At 35.4% G+C, this 27,927-nt stretch overlaps 2 protein-coding genes across 4 annotated transcripts in view; one reads left to right on the top strand and one right to left on the bottom strand.

The window, feature by feature from the left end:
* cdip1 (cell death-inducing p53 target 1) lies at window positions 1–25,389 on the top strand. 3 transcript variants are annotated; one of them, XM_056454220.1, is made up of 5 exons: window positions 1–128; window positions 7,534–7,681; window positions 10,986–11,159; window positions 13,724–13,991; window positions 20,303–25,389. In XM_056454220.1, exons 2-5 carry the CDS (start codon window positions 7,597–7,599, stop codon window positions 20,412–20,414), a joined length of 639 nt encoding a protein of 212 aa, XP_056310195.1. In that variant the 5' UTR covers window positions 1–128; window positions 7,534–7,596; the 3' UTR covers window positions 20,415–25,389. The 3 variants fall into 3 exon arrangements, with proteins under 3 accessions (XP_056310195.1, XP_056310197.1, XP_056310196.1); XM_056454222.1 differs by having other exon boundaries at window positions 10,989–11,159; XM_056454221.1 differs by having other exon boundaries at window positions 7,588–7,681.
* polr3k (polymerase (RNA) III (DNA directed) polypeptide K) overlaps window positions 25,385–27,927 on the bottom strand; it is a 6,646-nt gene continuing 4,103 nt past the window's right edge. Inside the window, exons 2-3 of the mRNA XM_056454223.1 lie at window positions 26,886–26,973; window positions 25,385–25,725 (exon numbers count right to left, since the gene is read on the bottom strand). Coding sequence (XP_056310198.1) covers window positions 25,598–25,725; window positions 26,886–26,973 — 216 coding nt within the window. The 3' untranslated portion in view covers window positions 25,385–25,597. The remainder of the gene's footprint in view (window positions 25,726–26,885; window positions 26,974–27,927) is intronic.

The raw sequence follows: 27,927 nt of genomic DNA on the forward strand, positions 1-27,927 counted from the left end.
TTTACGTCAAATCCTTCCAAGCGGCGGATGTTATTGGAAAACTGGGACCACAACCGTGAACGTGCGAGCTAGAAATCCTCGAAAAGTTGTCAAACCTGATATTTCGACAAACGCCGTGGATACGAAAGGTAACGGCACGTTGTCCATATGATAATAGCGTTATGGTTTAATTCGCTTACAGTGTAGCAGCAGCCGACAGGCCTGACTGTGTTTTCATCATTCACAAGTAACGTTAACATTATGAATGCCTGATGGATTTTAATCTCTAACGATGCTATATGGGTACATCTGTTTATTAAAGTTGTTAATAATGCTTGATTAAAAAAATCAGATAGCCTTACAATTTGGTAGTTATGTTTATATGGCTAAATGATACGTGTTAGCTAAAAGCCAGGCTTGTTGCTGATAGTACAACGTTGAATGAGGGTCGCATGTAACGCTATATGCAGCGATAGGGTCACTCTACACTTGTGTGCTATTTTTGAGTCAATGTGTAGAGACGTGACTTATTTCTATACAGAATAACGGTACATTAACGGTTCTCAGCTCTGATGACGAGGCCAGATATTTGAATTTGCATAACATGTATGAAAATGAAAGATTGGTTGACATTAAAAGTTGAGTAATAGTGGAGAGAGACATGAAGGTTAGGTCAGTTTTATGTAATCTGTGCTAGCGGCGATGAAACTCAGGTTGGATAATCGCTGATCTCTGAGCATCATCTACTCTAGAAAACACTAGAACAAACACCCCTACAACTCCGATTGAACGATCATTTGGAAACGTTTAAAAGGAAAAAAAGCGTTTGGATTTAGGGCTGCACGATATTGGAAAAAATTGACATTGCCATATTTTTTCTCTGCGATATAACGTTATATTGGAATATAAACACAAGTTCACTAGATGACTTTAATAGCTCAATTTGAAAGGTCATTAATTTAGATTGATTCGGATGATTATTTTGTGGGAGAGTGAAATGTAAGTATATATATATATATATATATATATATATATATATTAATAAATAAACTATATTTGTATAAAAATGTGAATGGAAAGCAGTGGAGCAAATATTAAAGTGAAGAAACTTTTATAATATTTTGGAACAGTAAACACGTCAGTCTAAATAGTTAAACTAAATCATTGACTTCTGCTCTCTTCATTAGTTTAAAAAATACAGATTTATATAAAAAATATATTAAAAAACCTTACATATACCTTGGGAATGATATAACCGAACATTTTAGTGGTATTAAATCCTTGACTTTTCCAAATTGCGGTGAACCTTGAAACTGGTTATCATCTCATGCCTAGATATGACTATTGTGGGTGCACACATTGTGATATCGATGCAAATACAGTGCAAGTCAGAATTATTAGCCCCTTTTTAATTTTTTTTTTTCTTTTTTTTAACAGAGCAAGGACATTTTCACAGTATGTCTGATAATAGTTTTTCTTTTGGAGAAAGTCTTATTTGTTTTATTTCGGCTAGAATAAAAGCGGTTTTTAATTTTTTTAAAATCATTTTAAGGTTAAAATTATTAGCCCCTTTAAGCTATTTTATTTTCGATAGTCTACAGAACAAACCATCATTATACAATAACTTGCCTAATTACCTTAACTTGCCTAGTTAACCTAGTTAAGCCTTTAAATGTCACTTTAAGCTGTATAAAAGTGTCTTAAAAAATATCTAGTAAAATATTATTTACTGTCATCATGTCAAAGATAAATTAAATCAGTTATTAGAGATGAGTTATTAAAACTATTATCTTTAGAAATGTGTTGAATTTTTTTTCTCTCCATTAAGCAGGAAATTGGGAAAAAAATAAACAGAGGGGCTATTAATTCTGACTTCAACTGTATATTGAGGTGTATTTTCTATTCATTTTCCCCATAGGGATTTGAGTCTTTGTTTAAGAGTTACACGCCATGAACAAAACCAGCGAATCACAATATTAAAAGATTTGATCGGACATAGCTGATGAAAGACAAAAATTATGAATAATTTATAAAACATAAGTTTAAAGTTGTTGGTTGTATCTGTATATTCCAAATTCACTGCAAAATATGTGGGTCAAAATATTTGAATACATGTACTGTATACAGCTTTGCAAATAACTTAGAGACAACTTGACGATTCTCTAGGTTTACTGTATTTATTAGGTTTGGGTTTGAGTAAAATGTTCATATTTGTTTTGTTCTATAATTTTTTGATAACTTTTTTCCTAATGTCTAATTAATATATTGCCAGTTAGGATATGCCCTTTTCAGAAAATGACAAATGGTCAGAATAACCAAAATATTTTTTATTTGTTGTGATTGAAAATCAGGTTCATTTATAATGATTTATTACCTCTAGTTTAATATTGGCATTGCATTGTTTTTATACTAATATAAACATGTCTATATAGAAATGCAGTGCTCAGCATAAATGAGTACACCCCATTATGAATATTAATATTTTTATTAATTTCTCAGTGAATATAGGCAATATACTTTGGTGCATTTGAACAAAATAAATACTAATACTAAATACTAAAATACCAAACAGATATATTTATTAAAATAATATTTCAGTCACCAAACATTTTAGACATAGAAAGATTATACATTTAAATTCAAGTTTTATTCATTTCAAAAGTCAAATTTAATTCAAAGGTTTAATTTAATTTCAGCTAAATTTAATATATTTTTTGCTTCTCTTGATTTTTTTCTTCTTCTTTTTTAAAATTAATAATAAAAAAAATCCCTAACATATTAATTTTGGAGTACTAATTTTTGAATCGTTAGTTATTTCATTAGATAAACTCCAGATTTGGCTTCAGTACTGACTAATCTAATGCACAAATATATCATTGTATAGCTTCTTATAGAAAGTGTTCATTTAAAAGATAGATCACTGAGCACTGTATGTATATTCAGATATGTAATTATAAAACTTATACCCAGAGAAAGTTGTCTTTTTTCCATTGCTGTGCATTCAAAAGCTTTTAGGAGACAGTATTTCTTGGGAGTGGTCGGAGATAATGATCTCTTGTGGTGCTTTGCTTATTGTGACCGATTAGTGGCATTTTCTGTAAAGCATCATGGGTAATGTAGTTTTTCTGCCCAGATTTTGCTATTGTGACAAGTGTTTTAAAAATAAGTTGATAATTAGATTAACAACTTCACAACAGCTCTGTCTTTTACTTTGAGAACTTGTTGTTCACTATAGGATATCTTTTGAATGTTGATATATAACTCAGTGTGAAAACAAATGCAGTTTATCAAGCAATAAATCCGCCTGCTTTTGAACTGGTAAAATACCTGTAATCAAATGACAGAAAAAAACGTAGTATGATCCAATGTAAATGCAAGTATCAAATGTAAGTATCTTTGTTTTTGGTGCTGAAGTTAAAATGTACTATAAACAGCATGGCAGCTGTGCATTAGATATGTTTGTTGACTTAAGTTGTGGTTATGGAGAAGCTTTCTGCGTAATTCATTTCCATTATCCCATGTAACACAGGATGCGAGCTGGGCAGCAAGTTACTCTGACTATGGTAACCATCAGAGTCAGACATTTATACACTCCATGTTGAGTATCAGTCACATGCCTTCATATTTTAATTTCCTGCTTCATCCCCATTGGCTGGTTATAGTCATTGCAAGAAATTGCGAAGTAGATGATTTGTAATTGTAAATTGCAATTTCACCTGTTTTCCATGAAAGAAAGGCATCTACACTGTAAAAAATGCAGGGTTCCACACAATTCCTTCATGTTTACCCAACACAAATCAGTTAATTTAAATGTTTTTACAAATGTAAGTTTATTGAATATAAAAATATTATGTTATCCTCCAAAAAAAACAAAGAATTGTGTTGATTCAGCTCATTATAAATAAGAACATTAAACAAGCAACAAAATTTTTTTGGATTATACGAGCCATTTAATCGGCCATATTGATTATAAATGTTTGACCTGAATTCTTCATATGTGCTGTTATGTTATTTTTATCACTTGAGGAAGAAAGTTGATTAAATGGGTTATTATACTCTACATACACTATAACGTTTTGGCTTGCAAATGAGGTGCCGATTCAACCATGATCTTGTTCCTCATTTGCATTTATTTCCTTTTAACCAGTTTTAGTTTTTTCGGTTCTTATGTAAAGACACACAAAAGATATCAATGCTTTACATCAGGTTAGTCTTTGACCTATTTATTCGAGGTTTCAGGAGCACTGTGTCCTTGTGTTTCCACTGTAGTGTAAATATTTTCACTTAATCTTCTTTTAAAAGCCAAAACACTCTACATAAATCTGAAGATTGCAGCTATCCTATGACATTAGGCGGGTTTCCATCATAACATGAAGGTTTTTTTAAGTTCACAAAAAAAAAGAAAAACATCCCAAATTAGGTTGTGTCCATCAAGATTTTAGAGTGGCTGACTGTAGTGTTGGTAACCTAGTAACCAACAGTAAATAAGGCAAGCATAATAGACATAGATAAATAGTCACATGGGTCTAATGTTTGCTATGTCAGTTTATTCAGCAAATGAATTTCCATCTCCTATTATTCATGTTAATTACTTCCAAAATCACCAAAATCAAGAATAAAAAAACCTTTTTTTGTAAATCACGTTTCTATAAAACTTTTTTTTAACGTTTTCATCGCTATCTCATGCAGTACTTCAAAATGTGCATTAACACACAATGAACTCAGCTATCGGCTCTTTCAGTTATTTATTTTATTGTGTGTTTTGTTGTCTAAAACATGATAATTAAACAAGATATTAAACATTAAGCAAGGTATTAAACATGCTAGCAACATGCTAAAAAGACTGGTCATGTTTAAAAAGTTAGCAATATGCTTGTTATGCTAGCAACATTGAACATTTTGACAGTGTGCTAGTCATGTTTTAAAACATGCTATCAGTATATTAGAAAGAAGCCAATTCATGCTAGCAACATTTATAAACGTGTACCTTGTGTTAAAGCATGTTTAAAACATGCTAACAACGTGTTTACTTCACATTTGTTAGTTAAATCATTCGAGCCATGTTAAAGTATGCTAAAGATCTCTAAATCTTAAGAAAACCTCAAATAATTTTGTTAAATGGTCACCTTTTTTGGTCAGAAGTTTTCATGCTCAGTATTTTTGTTGAAACTTTAATACATTTTTTTTATTCTGATAATAACCAATCCATTCATGTTCAGTTTAAGAGCAGCGGGCCAGTCAGTAGAGCTTGAAGGTGGGACAGGGATTGCAGCCTTTGTTTGCCGCAGCAAGTTAACATGCCAACTGTTTTAAACTATTTCTAAGTGCTGCAGCATTTTTAGGTGCAAATATGCATTCTGCGTAAATGTCTCCTAAATACGCGCATGCGGTGAACATTTTGCAATGAAAACTGGTTGCACGGCAACAATTTTATGCACTCGCACCCACACGTCACGAGGAAATGGAAACAACACTTGTTTTGGAACACATTAAAACGGAACACTGACAACCAATGTCTCTGAGAATTTCATCATCTATTGAATTTATTTTTGCTTGGTAGCACCATTTGGACCATGCTTCTCTCAACTTTGTAACAGTTAAAAAGCGACAAAGCTATCTCATGCATATTAATGAAGTCGCATCTCATTCATAATAGACCACGCTGATTGGTTCAAACCAACTCTTCCTCATGAATATTGCACAGACATGCTGAAAACTGGCCGGTGCTGGCAGCCAATCACCACGCTTGAATTTACACAATGACCTCATCACCGTGACGTAGCTTCAAAATTTCTTTTTAAACCGGAAGAACGAATTTGCTAAAAAAATGCAAAAACAACCAATTTTCTTTTTTCTTTTTTGTAAAATATATGTCCTAATCATAGACTGTAAAGGAAATGTACGTAGTATCCATGACGTCACCCATAGTTTTCTGAAAAGCATAAATTAAGCTACAAATAGGCGTGGCCAATTGTCGTCATTTTGTTGGCGCGTAATCGCACCCACCGGGGGTGACCAAATAAGGGCAAAGAGGCGGAGCATCAGTGGAGCTACAAACTCTTGCTAGCATTTTGCTTAGACAGGCTTTTCTTTGGGAGAAACGCTTAATACTTCATTACCCGCAACTTGTTTGTGTTCTGACCACATGTTCTTGGTTGTATACTATATCAATAAAGTGTTTAAACTTTTAAAAACACTATTGTAATACATCGAGCCACTAAATATTGTTCTTACAACATTGTGCCGTAGGAGGAAAATGCAAATGACTTCCAAATACTTCAAATATAGACTGTGTTAGTAAATGCAAGGCTATTTATGAAATCCAGGCATAACACTGTACACTAAAGATTACAGTTCTAAAGAACATTATAAATGATAAATTATCGTAAATAAAACAAATACATTTATTGATTTGGTATAAAAGTATAAAATTTCACTCACATGGCAAATGGAGGCCACTTGAATGGTTTGTGAACACAATTAAGAACACACAGCATGTCATATTATCTAATTGTAGGAAATAATTCCAAAAGGCAATAGACTGTAAAGCTACATAAAACAAATACAATGTTTATGTCGAGTTTAGCGGCTAATCAGCTGGAATCAGCTGAGGTGACGAGACTGCGAGCAGCGAGACCTAGCTGTCACTCAAGTGGCCACGCCCTTAATTATGCAGACATAACTGAATAAAAACGAAACAGATCAGTTATAAAAAAAAAATTACCCCCTCACAGTTGTCATGAAGGGCATTATTAGCTATGTACACCAAATCCATCTTTTGTACCAGGCTGTAAACATGTTTTTATCAGCTGTAAATTTGGCCAATTTACCACTGCAGTCAGTGAACATCTGGATTTCCTGGAGCCAGTCCCCAAAGGCAAGTCGATGAATTGCAGTTTCAGTTACTTCAGTATTGGCTTCATGAGAGGGAACAGGAGGTTGCTGCTTTTTAGCAACGTGGCACATATACATGACTGTCAACATCTTAAAAAATGTGCTTTAGTGTTTCGCGAACCTTTAAACCAAAACTATGGTTTAATTTTTTTATGTTGTCACAGTTGATTATTCAACTTCATTCTTGCCAAAAAAAGTATAAATTTCTATTTAAAAAAAATATCACTTTGCCTAAATGTTTCGAATAGTATATGTGTGTATATATGTATGTATGTATGTATGTATGTATGTTTGTTTGTCTTTTTAAAATAATAAATTGATGTGACCTGCACATCTGACTCATTGATAATCTTGCCAAACAGTGCTTTACCTCACATGCAGGTCTGTATAAGTGAGACATATGTCCTAGATCACCTGTCATTTGTTATTAATCAAAAGCGCAGAGAAATCAGTGTTCATAAAGCCAGGTAACTCATGCTTATGGATATGTTGTTTTTATTTGTGGGCTCAGGGGAACGTTGAGGCAGGCAGCATCTGCAAATCGATGGTAATTGGCTGAGCTTAAAGTGTCTCGGCAACAGTAGTCAGGGATGGTGATATATATTACATTAACTGTGTGTGTCTGCTGAACATTGCGGCCTGTGTGTGTGTTTACCTTAGAAACACAGTGATTCGTCTCGTGAGGGAAAAGTCGCTTCTCTGGCCTCCTTTCAGGGACCCATCATGTCCAGTGACCCTCCTCCTCCATACCCCGGGGGCCCTAATGCTCCGCTCCTCGAGGAGAAGAACGGACAACCTCTGCATTCTGGTAAATTCCTTGATATTCCTCTCATCTCTGTTGACATTTAAGTTGAACTCTTGCTTTTTTTATAACTGCTTTACAGACAGATTTACAATGTGTAAGTGCAAGTGGTTTGAAGAAACACTCTGCAGCTTTATGGGCTGCCCATTGGTGCTGATTGTTAAAGGGAAATTATGAAAAATTGAATGAAAACAGTTCTTTACAAGCTTAGAAGTGTTTTTTTTCTTTAGTGTGTGAAATTTAAACGATTGAGGGAGGATTTATTATAGTATAGTCTGTAAATTGTAAAAAATACATTGGTAACATTTTACAATAAGGTTGTGTTGGTTAATGTTAATGCATTTATTAACATGAACAAACAATGAACATTACATTTATTACAGTAGTTGATCATGTTAGTTAATGAAAATACAGTTGCTCATTGTTAGTTCATGTTAACTCACGGTACATTAACTAATTTTAACAAGCATGAGGTCTGAATTTGATAATTAGTAAATTAATTAGTATTTGTAAATTTAGTATTAGTAAATAAATTCGATTTAATTTAGCAAGTGTTGGACTATAAAGATGTACAAGCATTGTATATAGTTCATGTTAGTAAATGCATTAACTAATAAATCCATGTTGTAAAGTGTGACTAATCAGGGTTCAACGCTAAGGATTTTTTCTACTGGTCCGATCGGGCCAATGATTTAGATGTCTACTTGCCCTGGCAAAATTTTCACTAGCCCCAGCAAAAAATAAATAAATAAATAAATAAATAAAAAGAGAGAAGTAAATAGATATTTTTAGCCACATACAGTTAAAGTCAGAATTATTAGCTCCCCTGAATTATTAGCCCCCCCCCCCGGTGGTTTATTTTTTCTCCAGTTTCTGTTTAACGGAAAGAAGATTTTTTCAACACATTTCTAAAAATAATAGTTGTAATAGCTCATTTCTAATAACTGATTTATTTTATCTTTGTCATGATGACAGTAAATAATATTTGACTAGATATTTTTCAAGACACTTCTATACAGCTTAAAGTGACATTTAAAGGCTTAACTAAGTTAATTTGGTTAACTAGGCGGGTTAGGGTAATTAGGCAAGTTTATTGTGTAATGATGGTTTGTTCTGTAGACTATCGAAAACAAATATAGCTTAAAGGGGCTAATAATTTTAACCTTTAAATTAAAAATTAAAAAAATTAAAAACTGCTTTTATTCTAGCCGAAATAAAACAAATAAGACTTTCTCCAGAAGAAAAAATATTATCAGACATACTGTGAAAATGTCCTTGCTCTGTTAAAAAAAGAAAAAAAAAATTAAAAAGGGGCTAATAATTCTGACTTACACTGTATTTTAAATAATGTGTCAAAAATAATGTCTGTGAGTCTAGAATTAAAATATTTAAAAATGTTAATAAATTTATAATGAGCAAAATTAAGTGTTTTGCAATCAAAAAGAGCAGTATGGAAAATGTGCTACTATTTTATTGCAGTCGAAATTATTTAACAAAAGGTGGCCAACTTGTCATACTGAGGGCAATTTGTGCCAAACATCACTTCACTTTTTTCGTCGTGTTGTACCCACATAAATGTCTGTTTCTAAGACGTTCAAATTTTCTTTTACCCCTATAATTTGATGTTGCCGCTATCACTTCACTGTACTGGTTGTTACCAGGTTACCGGAAAAAATTGCATGCTCAAAACATCAAATCAGATAAGAGGAACCGAAAAGCAATATGGTGTTCACGACATCACAGAGAAGGTAGCATTTAAAGACTTAAAAACACAATCTTAAAATGCACACAATTGACATTGTCGCAGGCAAGTTAAACTTTAGTGTCTAGGCAGCACTGTCCCAGTTGGGCCAGTAATGATCTTGTCTACTGTCCCAAGCGTCTCTCACGCTGGCCCCGGGACATCGGGCAGTCCTTATTGTTGAGCCCTGCTAATGCATTTTGGATAAATATTACCTTGATTAAAATAGAATTCGAGCAACATACTAAAATATGCTGGCCATGTTTTAAAACAAGTCAGCAATATGCTTATGTCATGCTTGCAACATGAAACATTTGAACTGGATTATAAACGGTTATATAAACAGTTGAAATGGAGAGAAATTTTTAAATAATAATCCCAAAATAATTTGTGGTTGTATTGAATTGAGTTGGTCAAAGTAGTGGGAATTTGGTCTATAGTAGAAACATATGTTGTTGTTGTTGTTTTTTAATGGTGTAGGATTTACAATTAAAAGCAAATTAATGCAGAAATGGCTAGTAAATTGGGGAAAAGCAAAAAATAAATAAAAATAAAAATAAATTCTACTAAAATTGGAAGTAGAAAGACAGAAATTGTATTTTCTTGTTAAATACTTGAGTTACTCACAGCAACTCAATAAAATTTAATTATTTGAAAAAACATCATTATTTAAATATATTGCAGACAAATATATAGATAAATATAAGGAGTTCTCCAAAATCATGAAGCCATTATTTATAATAATTTTATAATCATTTAAAATATGATTTAAACTACGGGTTGAGACCAGCAAATTAGCAACAAACCTAGTGGGATATGAAAGAAAACCACATTCAATTTTCATTTAGCAACTACCATCAAATTGTTGTTGTTATAGTAATGTCTATGAATATTATTGCATATACGTTTACAAAAAGATGAGTATTCATTAAGACCCCACTCTTTAAAGGGGATTTTAAGACAAGTAAGTAGGGCTGTGTGATTTGGGGAATTTGGTGTTTTATTTATTTTTTTATATCTTATTTATTTTTATTGTTTTATAGATATTGCGATTTGTATACAGCTCAGTAATCTGTAAGCCATGCCAACAATTCTGCTACAGCTCTTAAAAATGACCTGTTTTTGTACGGTGTCTGTGACTTCAAAACCAAAATATTCCCATATTAGCAATGCCGTTTTTCTTTAATATTAATTTGCTATTAATGCTTCTAAAGCAGCAGGCAGCATTATCCCACTTGTCCGCGATTTCCAGTTTGTTTTCTTTTTTTTTCTTTTTTGTGAGAATTCCGCATGGGGGTCAGTTGCGCAATTCTGATTGGGCAGAACGAAGGTGTGCACACTCAATTGGCTAGTAAGACGATCACACACAGACGAACATTTGCTCTGGGAGGGGGAAATGAAATAATACATATTTCATATCACAGCCTCTTACGATTAGCTAACACAACTTTTCAAATTGCGATTGCAATTTGATTTTGATTAATCACACAGCCCTAGAAGTAAGTCTAGCTTTTGGGATGCAGAAATTGTGTTCTTTTCATGATTTGTGATGAATTTGTATCTCCTCAGCAGCCACTGCTCCAGTAATGACCGGACCTCCTCAAGGACACCCTCTGCCTCCAGAATATGGACCTCCACCTTATGAAGCCACACAGCAACCTGGCTTTGTCCCTCCACACGTCCCAGGCGAAGGTCCCATCCCGAAGCCTATGCATATGCCAATGCCCATGCCTCATCCTCACGGTGAGTGTGGATTGGGTATATGTGTTTGGGTAAGGAGCACATTTACAGAAAAGTGGTTTTTGGTTGGTTAATATGATTTAAATAGACAAAAATGGTAATACTTGTCGGGGAACTGATAGTTTTAACTCAAAAACCAAAAGAAGAGCCGGAGTCAGAGATTCAGTAAAAGAAAAGTTTACTGAGGATAGTTACATTTTCATCAAGCAGAAGCCAGCTTCGACACTCACAAAGAGTTCGTAGGCTGCTCTGCTTACAGTCTCAAATCAACAACAATTATACTCTCACACGACGTCATTAACTGCGTCATACACAGCGTGCGAATTACAGGGGGGTTTGGAGAGATTGACCCCGCTAATTAATGCTTGATCCTCTCGGAAGGACATCAAAACAACATGTATAGGTGGCCAGCTCTTTAATACTGAGATATAATTACTTAATTACTTACTAATATACTTACAAAAGTCAGACAGCCACTAGACTAGGCTATTCAGAACTGACCCCAGACAGCTGTAAAAATTATCCACAAACTAATAGAACACACGCACACACACGGTACAATCTGTTTCATACTCAAGGCTGTTTTATGGACTCAAAGCCGTCTTATCAAAACTGGTTTAATCAACATCCAAACTGGCAACATGCTACTAGACAGGAAGTCTATCTTGCATACAAAAGAATTCACTTAAAATGACAAATAATTTGGCATACAGAAAAAGCAACAACATGCTTATCATTCTAGTTTTACTCTGAGAAGCAATGACAGTAACGTCATCATATAATCTAGGTCCTTAAACATTCAACTTTTATATATATGTACACAGTTGAAATCAGAAATATAACACCCTTAAAATATATATTTTTTATTTTTTAAATATTTCCCAAATGATGTTTAACAGAGCAAGGAAATTTTCACAGTATGTCTGATAATATTTTTGTCTTCTGGAGAAAGTCTTATTCGTTTTATTTTGGCTAGAATAAAAGCAGTTTTTATTAATAAAAAAAAAAAAAACATTTTAAGGAGAAAATTATTAGCCCCTTCAGCTATACATTTTTTTTCTCGATAGTCTACAGAACAAACCATCGCTATACAATAACTTGCCTAATTACCCTAACCTGCCTAATTAACCTAATTAACCTAGTTAAGCCTTTAAATGTCAGTAATTCAGACTTCAACTGTATATATATTTATTTTAATTGGCTTTCTTCAAGAAACAAAACATTTTTGACTCGGATGTTTTTTACAAGATAAAATATCGTTCTGATGAGGTTTCATTGTGGATTCTATGCAGGATGCTAAAGACAAAAACGGTAACACTTTATAAATGCACATTATGAATCATATATTAAGCATTAGCAAATAGTTAAGGCATTATCTGTTAAGCACTTACTCTACATTAATAGACTTTAGTAAAAAGGTCCTTTAAATATATAGTAAAAATAATTGTTCTTTCATACTTTATTACTTATTAATCCTTCATTACTAAATTCAGTATTGCATTATTTACAAACCATTTGTATTTAAGAGTAGTTGGTGGCTTTTAGAATCATTCAGAATGAGTTGGTAAACGATTAATAAACTATTGAAATCAACATTTAAATATTTTATTATTCAGGCATATAGTAATGGCTGCTGTCTTTGTTAATAAATGCTTTATTAACTCAACTTCATGCAGTTTTGTTACCTAATCTAAAGTGAGGACTGTTTATGCTTTGTAAAACCCTTATAAATGACACTTAAAGGCTTTGTATCAAATGAACAATAACATTGCCGATTAACAGGAATGTCAAAATACTATTAGAAATAAATACAATGAAATAAAATTGGATAAAACAGCAACAATATAATAATTTATAAGTCTATTATGATACAACATTTCAATGTTATTTAGCGATGATTAAACTGTACATTAATTTTATTTTACATGAGACATATTTGAAGTACAGTTTAATTTGCGTATCTTCAAATAAATAGAAATTAAGTCATTTCTTTTTGTCATGTTAAGAATATAACTGACCCTTTCATTGTTAAAGGGATTTATTAAGCATAATAATTAATCACTAAATAGTATTAAAATACAATCATTAAGGACATTATAAATTTGCTTATAAGTCTAGAATAAAGCAGTTGTAGCTGTATTTATAAACTGCTTACTAACGTCTGTTAATGTAGAGTTAATGCTTAACAGATCATGAATTAACTATTTGCTAATGCTCAATAAATGATTCATCGTGTGTATTTGTTATAAAGTGTTACCAAAAACACAAGTAAAGAACAATATATTTTTGTGTGTTTTTCCCTTAATAATAAACACCTTCATATCAGACCTACATGATGTGTTTAATCTTTGATTAATTAGTTTGATCATCTGAAACCTTAACATGTGTGACAAACATGCGTAAACCATAAGAAATCGGTTCTTACTTGCAAATGATTTTTTCACACTACTGTATGTAACCAGATTTCATTGCAACTTCGAGCTCTTCACAGCATCTTAAAGACACACCATGTCCTAGAAGCTTTGTTTTTCGCAGATAAAGTAAACCTGAAAACTGATGTGCTGCAGGTGGTTACTATCCTCCTCTTGGGCACTTTCCTCATCCAATGGGCGAGTATGCTGGTCCAGGACCCAGTCACTTTGCTCCAGGGCACACAGCCACAGTTCTGGCCCCTCCAGGTGCCGCCACCACCGTGACTGTCCTACAGGGAGAGATGTTTCAGTCGGCTCCAGTGCAGACCGTTTGCCCACACTGCCAACAGCCCATCATCACCCGAATCAGCCACGACATCGGCCTCATGAACACTCTTGTCTGCATGTTCTGCTTCTTCGTTGGGTAGGTAGTGAACTGGACAACTCAATATTAGATTGCCTCTATATTGCTATATTGCTATGCTATATACGCTTATTTCACGCGGAAGTATAGGACCAGCACTGTAAACATTGCAGTAACATGCTGTGGAATACAAACCTCCAGCTGTTGCAGAGGTTTCAAAATGCAGAAATGGTGTAAACATCACTTTAATATCATTCAGTAAGTTTAATTTAAACAATTAAAAAGCAATTTAGCATCAAACAACATCACAATCTCTGTAAGAGTAATACGCTCAAGTGTCCTCCTAGGCATCAGTTCATAGCACCAGGTAAACATCGTGGGGACGCTTTTCAGCTTCAGCCTATGTAACCCGGTGAGCGATAAAACACTGCAGTCCTCTGTAGCACACCCTCGTGTTGTCTGTAATAGTGTTGTCCCGGTACTGAAGTTTAAAAACCGCTCATTTTCTCGCTAACATTGAAACGTAGCCGAGCGTGGATGGCTCGACTGATCTTCACGGCTGCTTCGCACTCCAGTCTCCGTCTATCTGTGTTTGCACTCAGTTTACCGCTCTTCACCCAGTGCTGTAAACAGCTGAGGGTGAACTGATGACCTTCTCGGCCAATCACAAGCACTTCTGTTGAGCATGTGAACACAATGGCAAATCAGTGCTGTTTTAAGAAAGCCATCAACAGTGCCTTAAATTGACGGAAATTGACGTTTTTTCTTTTAATTCAGTATTGTGACAAGTCTAATATAGTGAAAGAATCAGTTCATTAACTCAAGTTTGATAAATGACATCTAAAACGTGTGTTTAGGAAAGAAAACGTTAGCTAACTAGTGCCATTTCCCTTAACTTAGCTGAAAATTAGCTCTGATATCCCTTTTTATTTTCACCATTTATTCAGAACGGACATTCGGGTCACTCAGAAGGCGGTGAAATTATAAATTTGTGTCACTTTATCTTCACTGATAATATATACAGTCAGGTACACAACGTTCCTATGTACTTCCCAACGATACTTCTGGGGTTTCTTCCCACCGCATGCAGCCTCGATTTCGCTGTTAAAATGACGGCCGCGTGAAATCAGTCTATTGACCTTAAGGATGCACCGATATGGATTTTTTGGCCGATATCGATAACTCTTAAGATTTGAAAGCTGATAACCGATATACTATAGCCGATAAATATAAATATTTTAAAATGTTATATTTTTATACAGTACACAACTAATTTTATTTTAAGAACTAAAAGTTTGATCTGATCTTATGAACTGAATAGCCTACTCAAAGCAAAAAACAATCATTTCTAAATTGCAAGATGATTATATAGACCTAAATTCACAATTTCATTTTAAATGATTTCCTTTTCTTCACATAGCAAATTAACATGCAACTTGACTGTTGCATAAAAATAATTGGTTAAATAACAAGATGGGATTTAATTAACAAACAAGTAAAATAATTGTTTTTATTTTACATAAAATTCGTTCTATCTGGCGTTTTAGATTTATTTGAACACATATAGGTGCTGCTTGTCAATCAGACAACGCTTCTATGTTCGTTCTTGCTGTGAATTGTGGGTAAAATTATCGATGAAAGGTTTATGATAAACTGCTGTGAGTTTGAAACTTTAACTGCAGGCACTGTGTGATGTGCATGCACGTGAAGTGGAGCCAGATTTGTCCTCAGAGTCAGATTTTGATACAACACTTGAGCATTGAGCAAAGATGACTTTGACAAACACGGTGCATAATATAAAGACATAATGGGGCAGACATTTGAGAAGCCCTATGCTGAATTCAGTGAAAGGCACTAGTCTCCCCTGCTGCTGTTTGGGATGCTTTGAATGTGTGTGTGTGTGGTGATAGTCATCACGTGCGCTTGTGATAATCATAAATATGCCAATCAAACTGAATACAGTCTTACATCAATGATACATGGCAAGCAACGTGTTGATAACAAATAATCATTAGATTACAAACAACCCAATGAGTTTTTGTGCATCGCCACTATTGTGTTTACACATGTAATATTTTTCCTGAGGTGATTTAGTCCCAATCCCAATTCTATTTTTGTACCTCTACCCTGTACTACTACTTGTACTACTACCCCTTCCCCTTGGCCCTTAAAACCGAGTGTTAATGGGAAGGGCTTAAAAATTTACCCCTAAGAATTGGGACAGCACTACTGCACCTGCACACGTCATCATGTCATCGCGATCTCTTGCTTCATATGAGATCAGACGATCGCGACTGCTGTAGTTATTCCAGTTTTTAGTTTTTTTTTGTTATTTTTTGGTATTTATCTCCAGGAAATCACTGAAAGCATATATTATGTTATTATAACGATCTAATGTGGCAATAAGATCATAACTGTACTGCGCATTTACACCATGGCTATATTCATCAATGTAAACACACCAAAAACAACATTAACATTATAGCAGACACTGTAAAAAGCTCAGTCCCAGCCACTAGACTTTTCTGACCGGGTATTCAAGTGCCATCGAGTGTCAGAATGTTGTGGGACTGCTGAACAGGAGTTATGATTATAGATTATAGATCGTAAAACATAGAGGTATTTATTTTAGCAATTTTTTTTATTTTCAATTTTTAAAGCATGATGGAAAAACACGAACGCTGTTATGAATATATTAAAACATTTGTCGTTTGTTGTAAAAATTCATAATAATGACAAAAAAATATAAATTTGTGGATCCTCCTTACTTCCGGGTACAGCGATCCTTCCGTTGGGGCTGGTGTATTCTGGGAAATTTTCTTACCCCTTGCTTTCCAGTGTTGTCCTGAGAACTCTTCGTTCGAAGGGCCAAATACTCCTTCAACTTAGCCCTACGCCTTCAAGCTAAAGAGAATTGGGACAAGTGGAAGGGCTAAGGGGTAGAATTGGGATTGGGCTTTAAACCAAAACACACAATGACACTCTATCAAACATATCTACAATGGTTACTTACTGAGTTATTAACGCACAGCAATGCCGCACAAAGAAAAGACAGACTTTCAAGGAATAAACCATGTGAGGACAGCTCTGTTATAGTGCACTGAACAAGTCTGAACAAGTTTGACCCACGCATGCACCAGGCAGGCAGTTCTGTACAATTACGTAACCTACCAGCTTAAAGATATCGGCCTAAATTTTGAGATCAGTCCGATTAACAATAAAATTAAAAATAGCATTTAACGGTGGATAGCGATATGGCCGCCGATATATCGTGCATCCCTAATTGACCTTATTTTGTGATGCGGAAGTTTGTTCAATTTTGCAACTATTTTAGAACTTTCGATTCAGTTTCCAATGGGAGAAATGACTAGGAATGATAAACAGTTAAACTACTTCCTCTACAAACAGGTTTGTTCATAACTATACAGGCAAAGTAGAATAATATAAGATGAAAACATCAGTTTTTAACAAAGCAACTAGCTGTTTTTAACGTCTAAAAATAAATGGAAGTGAATTGGACCAGAAGTCTCTAGCCAAAAAGGCTTAAATAATAATAATAATAATAATAATAATAATAATACTTTTTATTTAAAGGCACCTTTCTGGCAACTCAAGGACACTGTACAATAAAACAAGAGAAATAAAACAACAAGAGAAATAATATAAAAGTATACACAACAATAGTGCAGAGACAGTTAAGTATTAAAAGCCATCTTAAATAAGTGAGTTTTGGGTCTTGTTTTGAATAATGTAAGGGAGTCAATGTTTCTGATGGCAGGTTGTAGTGAGTTCCAAATCTGGCGAGCTGAGTGGCTGAATGCTCTGCTGCCCATAAAAGAGCAGAGGGAACAGACAAGTGGAGGAAGGAAGAAGATCTCAGGGAGCGAGAGGGAGCAGCAATGTGGATGAGGGCAGACAATTATGGAGGGGCGAGATTGTGGATGGCTTTGAATGTTAATAGCAAAATGTTTAAATTAATTAGAAAATGAACTGGTAACCGGTGAAGCTGCTGCAGGACAGGGGTGATGTGATGAGAAGCAGGGGTTCTTGTGATGATACGGGCAGCTGAGTTCTGGACCAACTGGAGCTTACGGTGGGATTTATGACTGAGACCAAAGAGAAGGAAGTTGCAGTTATCGAAACGAGATGTGACAAGGCTCTGAATAAGAACAGCAGTGGCGTGAGGGGTAAGAGAAGGGCGGAGTTGGTTAATGTTGTGTAGGTGGAAGCAAGCAGACAGGGTGATGTTATTGATGAGAGAATCAAAAAATAGGTTCCTGTCAAGGATGACACCCAGACTCTTGACCTGTTTAGAGGGATAAATGGAACGGTCGTCAATAGAAAGACAAAAGCTGTCAGTTTTGGAGAGGGTTGATGTGGTTTTGCACTATTTAATTTCAGAAAGTTAAAAGAGAGCCAAGATTTGATTTCTACTAAGCAGACTGTAAGGGATGTAGGTGAAAAACAAGAAGAGGGTTTGCCAGAAAGATAGAGCTGGGTATCATCCGCATAACAGCGGAACTGTATGTTATGTTTACGGAGAATATTACCAAGGGAAAGGAAATGGATGATAAAAAGCAGGGACTGAGCCCTGTGGTACACCCGAAGAAACTGTAAAGTGCTGAGAAGTGAATGATTTGAGTTGAATGACTTAAATTGCTGCGTCTGCTCGTACGTGAAGAATGACGTCAATTGGTTGGACCAAAAATGCTAACACAGTGTCAAAATTTCAGCGACAAGCAATTTGACTGTCTGCAGTAGACGCCATGGAAACATTTGAATATCAGACATTAAGAAGCACAGAATAGCGCACTGCACTCCCAACCAAATGGACAGGTTTATTATCTAATTAATGAATATTACATTTAATTAGCATTATTCAAAGTACATGCTGGTGATGCAGTGGCGCAGTAGGTAGTGCTGTCTCCTCACAACAAGAAGGTCACTGATTCGAGCCTCGGCTGGGTCATTTGGCGTTTTTGTGTGGAATTTACATGTTCTCCTTGCGTTCGAGTGGGTTTCCTCCGGTTTCCCCCACAGTCCAAAGACATGCAGTACAGGTGAATTGGATTGGCTAAATTGGCCTTAGTGAATGAGGGTGTATGGATGTTTTCCAGAGATGGGTTGCAGCTGAAAGGGCATCCGCTGCGTAAAACGTGTGCTGGATAAGTTGGCGGTTAATTCTGCTGTGGTGACCCTAGATTAATAAAGGGAATAAGCTGAAAAGAAAATGAATGAATGAATGAATGGAAAAAGTACATGCTGAGGGACTGATGCTAAAGGTTTACTCAGTTCCTGCATTCACGTAAACATGTTTGCTGGTTATTTTATTTTGATGATCTGAAGTTGACTATCTGCTGTTGCTTTCATTATGGTGGCAAATCATAACAAAACAACTTTGCATTTCCAGATGCACGATGCAAAGGAAACTCAAGGTATTGGGACTAAACAGCTGCGTAGCCTTAAGAAAACCACTTTTTTTTTTGGATAATCTTGAACAAAGGCTTCAATTTGTTTAAAGATGTCGTACATATTAGACTGTGGACCAATAGAAGAAGGTCATATGGTCTGATGAGTCCTGATTTGCCTAATTTCAGAGTGATGGACAATATCGAGGTAAGAATAGAGACAGATGAAGTGATGTACCCATCATTCCTAGTGCCTACCATACAAGTCTGTGGGGGCAGTGCTGTGATCTGGATGCTGCAGTTGCTCATCTCTAGATTCAACAATGTTATGTGTCCAAATGATGAGTTACGTTGAATATATTATATGACCAGGTTATTCCCTCAATGGATTTTTCATTCTTACATGGCTTAGACCAGTGTTTCTCAACCACGTTCCTGGAGGCCCTCCAGCTCTGCACATTTTCCATGTCTCCTTAACCAAACACTCCTGATTCAGATCATCAGTTCATTAGCAGAAACTGAAAGACCTGTAATGGATGTGACAGACAAATGAGACATCCAAAACATGCAGTGTTGGTTGAACGTGGTTGAGAAACACTGGCTTAGACATATTTCAAGATGACAATATCTGGATTCATCAGGCTTAAATTGTAAGAGAGTGATCCAGGGAGCATTAGAAATCATTTTACAAATGGATTGGCCACCAAAGAGTCCAGATCCTAACCTTATTGAGTATTTTTAGGATGAGCTTACTTACAACTCTCCAATCATCAGTACAAGATCTTGGTGAAAAATCAATGCAACTAATAATGCCACGGTGAACATGTCACATAATCAATGCAAAACATCCAATGAAATATTAGAGTGCGTGAATTTTTATTATAAAAGTGCTAGAAACATACTATCATGTTACAAATTAATTTTAATATGTGATTCCTCTTGATTTCTGTCTTTGTTTTACAGTTGCGACCTAGGTTGCTGCTTGATCCCCTGCTTGATCGACGACCTCAAGGACGTGACGCACACCTGCCCGAACTGCAAGGGCTATATTTACACATACAAGCGCATATGCTAACAGTTTATCCCTTCAACAAATGTGCTGCGACCTGATGCTGGTGGGTGTCGGCGACTCACTTTCATTTCCGTCCGCTCCGCTTTCACCTTCCGCCTACCTGACAGCTCGTATTTCTAGCCATTGCTCAGTTTATGTGACCGCGTTTAATTTACAGGCACATTTTATAGGTACCGATGCACGTCAAATGAAGGATTCACTTAAGGAGGCACATTTTATATGCATGATGGTCAGGGTTACATCAAAACACTATTTTTTTTATTTACTATTTTAGCTGTGAAGTGTATATGTGAAAGGGAATATGTGAAAAGAGGCTTGCGTAACAAAACTAAGTGAGTTTCATTCAGGGTCAGTATTGCTGGATTCTTAATTTATGCATTAGAGTTTTATTTTAACCTTAAAATGGAATTTTTTCATTGCTGGTTTTGAAGACATCGCTTATACCTCTCTGTGTCTCTGTGTGTGGCATTTTATGCAAATGTTATGGAAATGTATTTTCCTTTTTTAGTTTTACTTTCAATCTCTTGTCTGGATTTGATATGCTTGTCTATGTAACCTGCATTGTTGTGCGGACGTGTCATTTCTAGATGAAGGGTTTCTATTTATAAGGCATATATAATGTATGCCAATCCAGCCTGATCTCACGAGAAAATGGAAGTATTTTAAGTTTTGTCAGTTTAGTGGCTAATTCGTATGAATTTGTGCGAGTTCAGTTGCATGAAAATGTATGATTTTAAAAAGGAGCTGTGGCACCCAACCCCACACTAACCCAACCGTCATTGGGTGATGAGCAAATCGTACCAAATTGTACGAATTAGATTGTATGAATTCATACGAAGTGAAGTTTATTTATAAACTAATTTCAAGAGGATGACGTGCTTATGATTGCTTGCGGCTGGTCCCGCATTATTCAATTAATGATTGACCAATCAGACGATTCCTAAGCCACTATGAATACCCTAAGTTCCATATAACAACCATCTTCGTTTTAAAGAATCCCCCCTTCCACCCCAACTTCTCCTCCTTTCCTAGATGGGTGGCACGATGGCCCAGTGGTTAGCACTGCTGCCTCACAGCAAGAACGTCACTGGTTCTAGTCCTTACCAAGCCAGCCAATGTTTTTGTGCAGAGTTTACACGTTCTCCCCATGCTCACTTGGGTTTCCCCTGGGTTCCCCGGTTTCCTCCCACCGTCCAAAAACATGCAAGTTAATTGACTAATCCAAATCGGCACCATAGACATGCTCCTAGTAAGTAGTTATCTCTTAAGAGCAATCACTACTTGTTCATTAGCTTCTACAGTAGGGGAGTTCTCGAGATCTTCCTGAGCTCAAACTCCCCTCTCTGCCTGCAGACGGGAGGGAGCCCCAGGCTCGAGGATCTTATGATCTCAGGGCTCTCTCCTGGGACAGCATGCCAGACAAGCTTTATAATCAATCATCAGCTCAGTGTGAACTCTTGAATTAGCCACTAAATCAAAAAGTTACGAACTGCCGTGAGATTGCGTTGGCCAATCTGAATCTGCTTTTATTGATTTAGAGACACTAAATAGCCTTCGTTAAAGCTTGTGGCGTTTTAATATGCCACGCGGTTCATGTTAGGGTCGATATTTGTGGAATGCAAACCAATATACAGAGAATTTAATTTCAACTGTGAATCGAAGCTATAGCCACGGTGCTTTTCAAAACCTCTCTACTTAGCTGTTCTGTGTTGTCGATAAGCTGTGTAAACTGGGACTTGTGTAAACCGTCATCTGTTATCCAGGTCGGTTCGTTAGGTAGGTCAGTGTTTGCTACTATAATGACTGATGTAGAAGCATCTACAGGCATTTATTCTTGCCAGCTTTGCTAACAGGACGTGTTTAGAAGTGGCTGTTGCGTTACTTTCAGATTCTACTAGCCGTAGTGTTGTTGTTGTTGTCTTCAAAAAAAAAAAAAAGGGAAGAATTGTCTGGTTTTTCTGTTGAAGTTGATCAGCATGATGAAGCACACCGCAGGGCATCGCTGTAATCTTGCTTATTTTTTTTAGGCCATATGTGCATCAGTGTGTCACGCTGGGCTGCTTTCTGAACTGGCCTTCAGAAGTCAAAGCAGATTAACTATGCGCTTATTAATACTGTGTGCAACAAGCCGTGAGGATTTAAAGGATGATCGTCCTTGTTTTTCCTTTCTTATTTTTTTTTTTTCTTCACGGTCAGATTGTATCATCCAAAGAGATTGTTTCCTTTTTTTTCTGCCTGCAAAAATGTGAACTCTTAAGTCATGTTGTTCTGTTCCTTTACTGATGAAATGGTACGAACTCAATTTAAAAGCACCTATACTACACTCACCGGCCACTTTATTAGGTACACCTTTCTAACTGTTTGTTAACGCAAATGTCTAATCAGCCAATCACATGACAGCAACTTAATGCATTTAGGCATGTAGACATGGTCAAGACGATCTGCTGCAGTTCAAACCGAGCATCAGAATGGAGAAGAAAGGTGATTTCACCAACGTGGCATGGTTGTTGGTGCCAGACAGGCTGGTCTGAGTATTTCAGAAACTGCTGATCTACTGGGATTTTCACGCACAACCATCGCTAGGGTTTACAAAGAATGGTCTGAAAAAGGGAAAATATCTAGTGAGCGGCAGATCTGTGGGCGCAAATGCCTTGTTCATGCCAGAGGTCAGAGAAATATGGCCAGACTGGTTACAGCAGATAGAAAGGCAATAGTAACAACTCGTTACAACCGAGGTATGCAGAAGAGCATCTCTGAATGCACAACACGTCCAACCTTGAGACAGATAGGCTACAGCAGGAGAAGAAACTATGAACAGGAAACTACAATTTAATAAAATTGTACAATAGAAGATTGGAAAAAACATTCCTGGTCTGAGTCTCGATTTTTGCTGTGACATTCGGATAGCACGGTCAGAATTTGGCATCAACAACATGAAAAATCTCTGAAGAATAGGCCAGTACCTTGTTGAACCACAAAGGATAAAGGCAGTTCTGAAAGCAAAAGGGGGTGCAACCTGGTACTAGTAAGGTGTACCTAATAAAGTATCCAGTGAGTGTATGTAGATATTGTATTATGTGTAAGAATCATTCGCGATGGTGTAGTTTGGTTGCAGACAATTTTCATTCAGAAAGTGCAGCACGTTGTACAATTAAATATGAAGAAGTGGAAAACATGCAATTAAAACATACAATAGCACTGTGGCAGTTCAAAATGGCATGCATCTTGCAGGAAAAATCATGGCGCCAGCAGTCTCAACTCACTAATTTTATGTTTTGGCAAATTGCTGGCTAATTTATGGAAAGCTGTTTGCACCAATGATTAAAAAATAAAATAAAAAAGGTTAATGCGACTTTTTATCTCACAGAGAATTAAGAGTTCTCACAGTTTTGATGTATGAATCAATTGCAAGAATTGTAAGATATAAACTTGCAGTTGTCATAAAATACTTGTTTGTTTGTTCGTTCCCAAAACCTTATATTTTAGTGAGCCCTCTAAAAAGCTCTCTTTATGTACACTAAATAGGGCACTTTTTCTAAGCTCGGATGTTCTCTATTAAACAAACATCCATGCAACATTCTGTATTGATTAGGTTTTGTTTACAAAAAACTAACCTGCAGAGAACATTCCCGGAATGGTATTTGATTTGGATGGAAATGTTCAATGTTTGCGGTGCATGTTCGCATCTCAGTTCTGAGAATAATAATAAAAAAAGAGTCATTATTGCGAAATATAAACTTGCAATGGCAAGAAAAGTCAATATCGAGAGTAAAGAAGTCGCAATTACCTTTTTAAATTTGTAAATGTTTTATATGATCAAGACTGTTCTACATTTTCATGTGAATGTGATTGTACAAATTCATAGTAGACGCTAACATGACAAAATGTAGGTTTCCTGTGATATAGAGTTCTTCAATGCACCGTTGTTCAGATAAATCATCACACAGCTGGTGAATATTTATGAAATATATCCCAACAAATCTGAAATCTAAATCATTAATATTTATTTTGTCTATAATTTATAGTTATTGCATTAAGATCTCTGATGTTAATCATCTGTCTCCAGTAGACAATCTGCTAATGATATAGCTCTTCAAGTAAAAGACGTTACATATTTTTATCGTAGTATTTATTATGAAGGGAAGAAAAAGATGTAGCAAAGCTGTGAAAATGCATATATAAACCTGCGGTCTCATTATACGATTTGTAAATTGATTCATTTTAAACTAACAAACACCTTAAATCTTTCCTACTAAATCAACCTGCACCCCATATGCATTTTTCAGGCATCACAGAAATAAATTATAGCGGTAGTTTGACCAAAAATGAAAATTCTGTCATCATTTACTGGCAAAACCTATTTAAGTTTCCTTTTTCCATTGAATACAAAGGAAGATGTGGAGAAAAAGAAAAATCAACCATTGACTTCTATAGTATTTTTGTTCCTACTATGTATATCATCTGCTTTCTCTCCCAACATTCTTCAAAATATCTTTTTTTGTGTTCAATAGAAAGAAATTCATAAAAGTGAGGAAATTTTCATCTTTTGTTTGAACTATCACTTTAAAACCCTCGTTAAATCAAAATTCAAAGCACCCTCCAATAGAAACAAGCAAAAAAAAAAAAAAAAAGACTTCCATTCATCCACTATAACCACATGCCGTCTGTTTGACTACTGAAAGATAATCTCCAGTAAATATGTATGCATGTTCATGAGGTTTACTTGCACAACCCAGGCTGGCTCCCTTTAATCAAATACGCTCTCGACTAGTAAGTCTACTTGCTTTGTGAAGTGACTTGACGCTGTTTTCCGACAGAGTAGATGTCAAGCTTGTCGTACGGGAATGCAGCTGTAGATAAATGCCTTGAGAATAGTCTGTGGCTCTACAGCAGATGCCGTGCTCATCCCAAGTCTCAAATGTGTATGTTTAACAAAACGTATGGACTCATTTGAACAAATAAAACAAACTGTATCAAATATGAGCATCTGTTTTATTACTTTCACACATACACACCAAAAAAGGGAAGTAAATCATCTGGTTATTGCACACAACCTAATGTTACAAAGCTTCTAGATGGTGGAAATAAAGTTTAAAGAGCATCTGAGGGTTTTAATTTATACAAATGATGATGAGGTTCCAACAATTAAATACAATTCTCTGCTATTCCACAAACAAAGTCTAGATTTAGTCTCTCCATCGATGGCCACACTGTATATTGCAGCATTTGTAGAAAGTTGTCATTGGTTCATCAGCAGATCTGGTTTGAATCTGCATGAAATAAGCCCTTGGATGCTCACATTTTGGACAGGGTTCTTCAAAGAAAAAACAAATTAAAGAAGAATGTTAAACATCAAAATAAACCAGGAAAACTGTCTTTTATTACATGTGGATTTTTATTATGGTTGAGAAAGCCAACATACTGGTATACTCTTCCATCTTCTTTTGAGAATAATTTCTTTATGTATCTTCTTCTAAACCTATCTTCTAAAAGCTACAAACACAAAATTAACTCCAAACTGGTCTGACTTGAGTTGCTATATCTTTTTTAACTAATTCGACTTACGGTTTTCTGAAAACTGACCCAAAGAATTTGGAAAAGTCCCATTGACTTAACATTGGACCAAATTTTGTGACCTCATAACTTTGGGCCAGACTGTCATACAGACCTAAGGTTGGGCACATGTAACTCAGACTACCAATCTGCCAATCACTGATGACCTTTTATTTTACTAGCCACACTCAGCACCCTAGCAACTGTCCCATAGACTTCCATTGTTGGGGGAAAAAAAACTGCCATTGACTTTAGATTTGACATACTAACAACATAGCAATTCATACTAACAACATACTAATCCATACTAGAAACATACTAACGACATACCAATCTATACTAGAAACATACTAACAACAAACCAATTCATACTGGAAACATACTAACAACATACCAATTCATACTGGAAACATACTAACAACATACCAATCCATACTAGAAACATACTAACGACATACTAGAAACATACTAACAATATACAAATCTATACTAGAAACATACTAACAATATACCAATCCATACTAAAAACATACTAACGACATACTAATCCATACTAGAAACATACTAACAACATACCAATCTATACTAGAAACATACTAACAACATACCAATCCATACTGGAAACATACTAACGACATAATCCATACTAGAAACATACCAATCTATACTAGAAACATACTAACAACATACCAATCCATACTGGAAACATACTAACAACATAATCCATACTAGAAACATACTAACAACATACCAATCCATACTGGAAACATACTAACGACATAATCCATACTAGAAACATACCAACATGCTGACCTATATGTAGTTTTCCATCTATGCCAACTGTTTCAAACTCCTTAAACTACTCTCAAGCCAACATAACTTTTGTCTATGAACTTTACTTTTCTAGTTTCATTTGTTTACCTGCAGTGGAATCCACATTTTCCCAAGCAGCAGATCCTCCAAGAACATCATCAACCTCCTTCAGTTTGGGGTACTTTCTGTTGTTTACCTGTCAAAACACAAACACAGGTTTGTTTTTCTGTTTGTATATCAGGGAAATGATACTGTCTATGCCTATCCTTCATAGAAACAAGTGAAAAATTATTAGATAAAACCATGTTCTGGATGGTTTACTATTGTTTTTAACTGGAAATTGCTGGGTCTTATTTTAATATGTTGATGAACTTCCAACTGAAACTGAATATTGAGTATGGGGCGGGGCTTTCTTTTCGCACATTATTCACTCATAGCAAGCTAATGGTTAGAGGGATAGAGATGGTTAGGAATATTGTGGCCGAGGCTGTCAAATTGATGTCATCAGAAAAGTACCAGAGAAAGACTCCAAATGCAGAAGCAAATGGTCAGACTTACCAAACATTACCAAAACACATTTTTCAATGAATTAACTTGCACGGATTAATCATTCACCTAAAGAATAACATTGTGTGCTAGCAAATAAATAAACACTGTAAATGTTGATTTCACAACGACTTTAAAGAATGTATTTGAAGAATGTTGAAAAAGCTGCCTTTCACATCCATAGTAAAAACAGAAAAATACTATGACTAGTGGGTCATTTTTAATATCTCACTGTATAAATTATAGGTGGGCATAAATAAATAAATAAATATATATATATATATATATATATATATATATATATATATATATATATATATATATATATTTAATCTAGATTAATCTCACTGTAATCTTGGAATTGATCTAGATTAAAATGGCTCAATTGAATTCTGCCGAAGGCATTCCGAATATGTGTGCTACCCAAATAATGACTTAAAGTAAGTCTTTGAGAACAGGTTTCTCAAGCCAGGTGGCGCATTAGACCAGGGGCTCATCTCCTGTTTCCAAAATGCATCACAAACTGCTTGAGAAACAACTCTACTATGATAATTGGTGATGAAAATAAATGAGGTTCAATAAGAAGTACTTGTGTTTACTAACT

This window comes from Danio aesculapii, chromosome 3 (assembly GCF_903798145.1).
Source record: "Danio aesculapii chromosome 3, fDanAes4.1, whole genome shotgun sequence".
Classification (NCBI taxonomy): domain Eukaryota; kingdom Metazoa; phylum Chordata; class Actinopteri; order Cypriniformes; family Danionidae; genus Danio; species Danio aesculapii.